Raw genomic sequence first — 8,606 nt, 5'->3', positions numbered from 1 at the left:
AGAATATCACTCTCTACATCGTATTAAAAGTTATCTCTAAGGTGAACAAAGTTTATTTTAAAAAACGATAATGGATTTATAAACAAGTGTTATTTCCGTAGTTTCCTCACGAGTAAACTTTGGGTGACTTCGGAAATCAAAGCGCTGCGACTGCATTGGTGCAGGTGTTTTTTCATTAAAGCCGGCGCAAGACACGGGATGCAGTTCGGGGAGATTAGTCGTCCCAAAGAAGAGCCGATTAGTTGCAGGCGACTAAATCTCCCTGAATCTCCAGGTGTGTCCTTACATACATTGCCCTAGATACATTTTGGAGAGGAAACCCAAGGCTCCCATTCCAGCTAAAGAAATAAAGCAATTACAAATGAGTTGAAGCCGGGCAGCAGGACAGGGAAGCAATGGGCGGTTGGTTTATGGAGAAGCGATGAGAGGGGAGCAATAGACAGGTAACACATTAGGCAAAGCTTCTCATTATGCCATCTTCAGGGCGCAAGCTGATTGGTGCGTGCAACTGTGGGTGGGCCCGTTCCGCTCTGCTCCTGCAGAAGCTAATGGACAGCTACTGAGGGGGGCCGGCCGGTGACAGAAGAACTGTTTAGGCGCTTTCCTTCCTCTCATCAGAATCTATGCGTCGCTCCGGACTGCACCTTTTAAAATAAAATAGAAATTGCAGCGCTACTTTGGAAATGGTGTAAATCTGATAACGGACGTCCTTTGCGGGCCCTCTCCGCTCCCCCCCCACCTTTCCACAGTTACGGCGTCCGCTGAAGGACCTAATTGCTGCGAGGCATCTGCGCTGTGATACTAAGAGGAGGCGATGAGGCAAAGGCGCTAGAAAGCAGGTTTGTGCTCTTTATTGTAACGGAACTCATTCAAAAGTCAATTTACACACGCTGCTTTTGTTGGAAAGATCGTGCCGCCGGTATCCACTGGGTTATGGGTTCTAACTGAATCATTATAGACGCGTGCAGGAATGTTCATTTGTAATTGTGCCCATTCTTTTCTATACTGGACGGTGTTAGTCCAGGCGAGTGTTGATTGATGCACGTGTTACTGCATTTATTTGGCACTTTATACCTGCCAGCGAGTTCACCACAGAAAAACTCACTTTCCATTTTCTATTCACTCCCATTGTGTTTTTAGACGCATATTTATCAGCGGGTGAAAGTTACAACTCACCGTTTCATAAATAGACGGAATGAATAGAAAGTGGGTGGGTTTTTCTGTGCTGAACTTAAATCTTAATATTTTGATAAATTCGCCCCATAGACTCCTATAATCTGCAGTGTCTTGGTGTGTGTGTTGGGGGATCCTATTTTATTTATTTTGTCCCTGGAAAAAATAAAAAATGGCTGCATGGGGAGTTCTCCCTTCTACCACTTATAGTTACATAGTTACATAGTTAAATTGGGTTGAAAAAAGACAAAGTCCATCAAGTTCAACCCCTCCAAATGAAAACCCAGCATCCATACACACACCCCTCCCTACTTTCACATAAATTCTATATACCCATACCTATACTAACTATAGAGCTTAGTATCACAATATCCTTTGATATTATGGGGTCCGTTTACTAAATTGCGGTAGAAATATGCGCACAAAATATAGACAAATTTGTTGCCAAATATGTTTTCGCCAGTTTACTAACCTGGGGTAATTATAAATTTGCGGATTTTCCTGCGCAAAAATACGTTTTCGCATTTGCTGAAAATAACGCTACGTACACATGAACGCCTGGTTTACCAAACAGCGAAATGTGCAAAAGACAAAATTTACGCAAGAATATTCACAAAACTTTACTGCCACCTATGCAGTGGCGTAAAAGTATGATTTCGCCAGAAAATCCTCAAGTTGCAGGAAATATCCCATAATACTTTTTTTTTTACCCATCATTCTTTGCTGACAGGAGAGAGATCTGTAGCTATTGCTGACAGGATGTTTTGGCTTCTGCTTCTATCTGTTGCAACAGTTTCAGCTCAGAGGCAGCGGGCATCACATTATTATTATTATTATTATTATTATTATTGGCAGCGGGCATCACAGTCCAAGGATTCGTCAGCCTCTACTCTTTTTTGGTTTCATTGTGATTGGCTACATTAAACTGTTTAGTAGCCACAGAATGACACTGCCCAGAATTAGACAATGTGTTATCTACAAAGACCCCTAGATCCTTCTCATTTAAGGAAACTCCCAACACACTGCCATTTAGTGTATACCTTGCAATAGCATTTGCATTTATCAACCCTAAAACCCTTTGCATTTATCAACATTGAACCTCATTTTCCAGTTTGCTGCCCAGTTTTCCAGTTTAGACAAATCACTCTGCAAAGTGGCAGAATCCTGCCTGGAACCTATAGTTCTGCACAATTTAGCAGTGTCGGACTGGCCCACCAGGATACCAGGAAAACTCTCGGTGGGCCAAAGTGTCAGTGGGCCCTCATGCTGCTAAACTTTTGGCCTATTTCATGGCCATTCCCTATTATATGAGAACAAAGAGGCTAAATAGATGGAATAATAGATATATAATATATAAAGAAACAAATTAGGAGAATAGAGGTTGATTGAGGAGATGAATAATATTAGTACTGAGAGTGGCCCCTGGTCTAAGGTTTTATGGTGGGCCCCTGGTCTAAGGTTTTTGGGTGGGCCCCTGGTGTCCCAGTCAGACACTGCAATTTAGTATCATCTGTAAAAATAAAAACAGTAATTTCAATGCCCACCTCCAGGTCATTAATAAATAAGTTGAAGAGCAAGGGACCTAGTACAGAGCCCTGTGGTACTCCACTAACAACACTGGTCCAATTAGAAAATGTTCCATTTACCACCACTCTTTGTAGTCTATCTTTTAGCCAGTTCTCTATCCAGGTACAAATACTATGTTCCAGGCCAACATTCCTTAATTTAACCAGTGGCAGTGTATCAAATGCTTTAGCAAAGCATCACCCTGTAATTTGCCTCACCATCAAAAAGGCTCCAGGGGTCTGTTCTACAGCAACTGTCCCACTGCACTGAGTTGACTATTCAGAGCCCAGTGCTGTGAAATGAGAATGGGGGGTGAGGGGGTTTCTGATGTATTACTGAAAAGCTCACTGTAGGGAAGCAACCGAAAACTCCCTCATGGCTGCAGTCTTTTAGCCACTGGCTTCCTCAAATAGATGCTCTTTTTTTTCTCAGAAAGGTTTCTTTAAAGAATGAATAACAAAGGGGGGGGGGGATTTCTGCATAATTTCTCTGTTTATAAGCCTTTAGAATATAGAAAAGGAGAAATATTTTTTTAATTATTGTATATATTTGCATCAAGACGTAAAGAAACAGTAACACCAGAAAAAGAGTGTTTTAAAGTAATGACAATGTAATGCAGTGTTGCCCTGCACTGGTGCTTCAGAAACACTACTATAGTTTATATAAATACACTGCTGTGTAGCCATGGAGGCAATTGAAATCGGGCTAAATGGCTCGTTAAATAGCAGATAACAGATAAACCCTGTAGAACACTATTCTATTCTACTGAATTTTTCTCCTTTGAATTGCTGCCCCCACAGCTGCACTCAGCCTTTTTATATACTACTATATAGCTATAATAGTATTTCTGAATCAAACACGCCAGTTTTACAGTGTAGGGCAACAGGACATTATGTTTTAATGAGTTTAAACACTTTCATTTTGTGGTGTAAAGTGAACTTCAACTTCACAAATGGTGGAATGTTACAACGCTTTATTAAAAGGTCAACTAAAGCCTACGATAAATGCTGTACGTTATTATCAATTTCCTGTATCAGCCCAGTGGTTCAGCAGCCATATAACAGCAATGAGCCAGGCCTTCAAATTAGTCCACAGCAGCTGCCCATCTTCTGATCTGATCTTCATGCCAATGACACTGCACATGCTCAGTATGCTTGGACTAGTGTTAAGAAGCTAAAGTTATGTTCTTTTTACCTTTTGATGCAGAATGCACTCGTTTTTAAGATGCGGTGTAAGTGAATCTGAATCATTAACTATATATTGTGAATTTTAAATTGTATACAGGCTCTACATTGTGATCTAGCCCCTAAGCTCAGGTAATGACAGCAGCCCAGAGTATGTGCTGTGGAAATTAGATTGGAATTTAGTGGGGGGGGAATATTCAGAAGCACTTGTCTTCTCCTAAAACTGGTGTGATATTTGGAGCCTAATTATTTATTGAGCTTTAATTCTGCTTTAACATTAATAGCATATAAGCCTTTTTTGATTGCTGTAGACTTCTCATTGTATAATAAAATAATCAGATCCCTCCATTAAGCTTCAACCTCAATCCCTATCTGACAGCCTGTCAATGGGATGCTGATTGCCATTCCCATGGGAGTTGGGGATCATCCCACAATGCAAAGTGCTGAGTGCTGGCAGCTCTACTGTAAGGAAGGGAAAGCAGCCAGCAGACTGTGGATCTAGTAGGGTGCTTAGGGAAATGATATCTAAATCAGCATAACATGTAACAGTTAAATGTGGGGTCCACAGAATGGACCTTCCCAGTTGATACATTTTAGTGGATACGCTGTACTAGTGTGGAATCTGTGTTTATGCCAATTATACTTTTAAAATTGAAGGAGCCAGTGTGAGATGTTTCTGTCCTCCCCTACATCCAGCTGTATGATTCTTCATTGCACATTTCCAGAGTCATTTGTTCTGCTGTGGTACTTCTAGCTATTGGATAGCAGGAATTACGTGTGTTGTACATCGTTGCATCAAGGTGGAGCAGACCTAGGGAAGCAGATCTTTGAGATGGAAGGTTGCTTTTATTGTTACATTAAAAATGAGCTCTTATATTTGATTTACTGCCACTGGCAATAAACCACCATTTGAAAGCAGGACAGAGTCAGAAGAAGGGAAATAATTCAAATACTATAACAAATAAATAGTGACAACCTACTGAAAAGTTGCTTTGAATTGGCTATTCTGTAACATACTAAAAGTTAATTTAATAGTGAACCACCCCTTCAATGTCTGGTTTAAAACTTTGTAATCCTCGCTTATAACCAGCGACCCCAACAGCACACTTCTGTGGAACAGAGAAAAGAATGGTTTAGGAGAGGCTTTAATGACAGGGGCTATGTGAGACCTGACCTAGTCTACAATTTGCTGGAGGATTTTGTGCTCGAGATCATTGCAAAGTATGTAAATGTTAGAAGAGGTAATGTAAATAATGTTTTATTTTACTGTTACAGAAGCATCAAACAGCTTGAAAGCCCTTGAGATGTTTCCACGGATAAAAATTGTCTTGCTGTATGTCCTTTCCTTATTATTGTTTGGACTTCTTATGTACATGCACAAAGAGACCAAGTCAACTATAAATTCTGTGACACCTAAGAAGGAGGATACCCCAAAGGAAGAACTCGCTTTCTGGAATGCTGCTCCAAAAACATTCACCAGGTGTCGCCCAAAACCATTAAACCTCAGTGCTTCAGCATCTCTTCCTGAGCCTCACCGTCTATTCCTTATGTATAAGCATTGCAGGAACTTTTCAACTCTACTGAAGCCAAGTAAATGTGAGAAGGACACTTTTTTATTATTGGCCATCAAGTCTTTGCCTATCAACATAGAGCGTCGGATTGCAATTAGAAATACGTGGGGGAAGCAGCAGGACATTCAGAGCAAGAAGATCAAACTGCTCTTCCTGCTTGGCAAGAAAGAGGCCACTTTACCTGCTAAATCACTCCATCAATTGTTGTCTTATGAAAGTACAGAATTTAAAGACATAATCCAGTGGGATTTTGTGGACAACTTTTTCAACCTAACATTAAAGGAAATTCATTTACTAAGGTGGATCAACAAAGAATGCTCGCATGCCAAGTTCGTGCTGAATGGAGATGATGACGTTTTTATTAACACCTACAACATTGTTGAGTTTCTTGAAGGTCTGAACCCAGATAAAGATCTCTTTGTTGGTGATGTAATTACCAATGCTGTTCCCATTAGGAACACAAAAGTAAAATATTTCATCCCCCATTCTATGTATAGTGCGCCTCACTATCCATTGTATGCTGGAGGCGGGGGCTATGTCATGTCTAGAAAGACGACTAAAGGCCTCCTGGCTTCTGCTGAAACCACTGACCTTTTCCCCATTGATGATGTGTTTGTGGGAATGTGCCTCAAAAAAATGAATGTAAAACCACAATTTCATGCTGGGTTCAAAACCTTTGGAATTCAAAGACCAGGCAATCCTTTTGATCCATGTTTATACAAATGGCTGATGGTCGTTCACAAGCTAAACCCTACAGAGATGTGGATCATGTGGTCCTTAGTGAAAGATGAAGAAATGCGTTGTGCACAATCTAGAATCACCTTGTGAAAAATGATTTCCAAAGTCAAAAAGATTTGTGCTAAAACAGGAACACTGAAGCCCTTAGTATAATCCCTATATCTGCTAAAATTCTACTATGGACATTTTTTATGTTTTTCCTCTTATTTATACGTCTTAGTTAGGTAGAAATGCAATATTAAGCACAAACACACTTGTCTTAGTGTACATTAGGCTTGTTGACTTTCATTGACTGGCATAATTGTTTCTTCAGTGATAAAATGCTTTCAGAATATAAGAATCTCTATAGACATTTTGCACACATATTTCTATAGAGCAAAACATTCACTTTGGTGCTGTTTTCTAAATGCTGTGTTCACAAAATCCCTTGCAGTGGTCCTTCTTAGGTTAAAGGGACAATAGCAAAGAGGAGGGTGTTTTCATTCAAAAGCAGGGCTGCAACTGGGAATCTTCTTTGTACAGTGCCTGTGTATACCTCGTAAACCAATCAACCTCTTGTCAAAACCATGCTTTGATCTTTTATATTGTGTTGATGTGAGTGAGCAAGACACGACTTTAAATCTTTAACCATGTTCCATCTTTCTCTGAGAGCTCAACAATGAACAGGAGCAGAATGAAGAGAAATGGTTCCTTCTGCTACCTCTTAATTCTGAAAGAGACAGACAGACTAGACAAAAACAGATTTTAAAATATTCTCGTTAAAGATATTTTTTTACCCAATGTCCCATCATTTGTACAAATATAAATAGTGAGGATCAGGAAATGGTAGGTTTTTGTATTGGAAATTATTAGCTTTTATTATAAAGTGTTTTTGTTCAACGTCACTGTATCAAAAATATACGCTCACACCAAAGCTTTTACTTCAGCTTATGGTATGTAGCACTTGCCATGATTCCAGTTGAAAGTTTCTCTACCTGCCATCACTGTTAACTCAGAGTATGTGCTGCTATTCCACCTTCCTACAGGCTGTCCTGCATTATTGACAACTCAAATACAAGCTGGACCTGCAAATCTGTCTTTGCTCAAGAGTCTGCCTGTAAGAAACCCTCACTGGGCACCAGTTCTCAGAGGAACATATTTACATATACTGTATGTGGAGGTTGAAGAAATAAATGCAGCCCTTCTCTCAAATAACTACTACTTAACAAGGTCCTCCATCCAACAACAATTTTTGCACAATCAAAGAAAGTATATCTAGTATAGGTAAATCTAAAAACAACTGGACTTGCTGAGTAATAAATGAAGACGTTTCACTACTCAGCCGAGCAGCTTCTTCAGTAGTAGAGTAGTGAAACGTCTCCATTGATTACTCCGCAAGTCTAGTTTTTTTAGATTTACCTATATACGATGACCTGGATTAATGAAAATCTTCATAGTCAGAAAGAAAGTATGATTCTAATCCGCTTTCCAATATACAAAAATTACACAATTGCAGTGGTTTCAGTGTTGTTTGTGAATGTTATTGCTATTAAAACAAAGTCTCTCTCTTTATATCTCTACCGTTTGACTCCTGAAACAATTTACAAGTCTGCGGATATCTGTTACATTCAGAGTCAGAACCGGGAAACAGAAAGGAATAAACAATATTGTGTTGTTTAAAAACACACACAAATGCGGAATTGATGTATATTGAAAAGCTGCTTAGAATTAGATTTTTCTTTCATTATGTAAAAAACTAATTTTGGGTGTAAGACCCCCTTTAAAGATGACCCAAAGTAAAGATGAAATACCCTAGGCCTATTGAATGGTGTCTCTATAGTACAGGAGAAGGGGAAACAATATGGAGTCCCCTGATGCTAAGCACAGTTGGTGTATTATTGAAGGGGAAAGGTGGGAGGGGGACAGCAGATAGAGAATAAAAATGGGTGTTTGTTTTTTCTAAGGTGGGTTTCATTCTGCTTCCAACCTTAGTCTCTATATGTTATGTTGGCTTATAGTCTTAAATGATACCCAAATCACTGTTAATAGAGAGTCTCCAATCGAACAGGAGATTCAAGCACTTCATCACTGCTTAATTCAGTTTCCAACAGAAAGAGGTATTCAGGAGAAGTAAAAATTTAAGCAAAAGGGAAAACCAAAATAAAAGAAAGCAGAAAAAAGGAAACTGCCAAGCGTGCACAAGAGTAAGTATAAGACAGGGGAACAGACAGAGCAGAAACAACAATGGGAACAAAAGGGGAGTCCATTAAACCACTGATGGAGAAGAACGAATAGGGAGAATATTGAGGGGAAAAAAACAAAAAAAAAAAAAGAAGCAGATTGGGGCAAAGGAGAGGTTGGAACACCAAGAGACAAAGGGAAGAAGCATAAAAGG

General features: G+C 39.6%; 1 protein-coding gene across 1 annotated transcript; it reads left to right on the top strand.

Annotated features, from left to right (window-relative positions):
- Positions 1-426: 426 nt before the first annotated feature.
- b3gnt4.L (UDP-GlcNAc:betaGal beta-1,3-N-acetylglucosaminyltransferase 4 L homeolog) lies at positions 427-8,086 on the top strand. The gene is made up of 2 exons (XM_018263144.2): positions 427-839; positions 5,199-8,086. The coding sequence occupies exon 2, from the start codon at positions 5,228-5,230 to the stop codon at positions 6,320-6,322; it is 1,095 nt and encodes a 364-aa protein (XP_018118633.1). The 5' UTR covers positions 427-839; positions 5,199-5,227; the 3' UTR covers positions 6,323-8,086.
- Positions 8,087-8,606: the final 520 nt, after the last annotated feature.

This window comes from Xenopus laevis, chromosome 1L (genome assembly GCF_017654675.1).
Source record: "Xenopus laevis strain J_2021 chromosome 1L, Xenopus_laevis_v10.1, whole genome shotgun sequence".
NCBI lineage: Eukaryota > Metazoa > Chordata > Amphibia > Anura > Pipidae > Xenopus > Xenopus laevis.
This window is presented reverse-complemented; position numbering and strand designations above follow the sequence as displayed.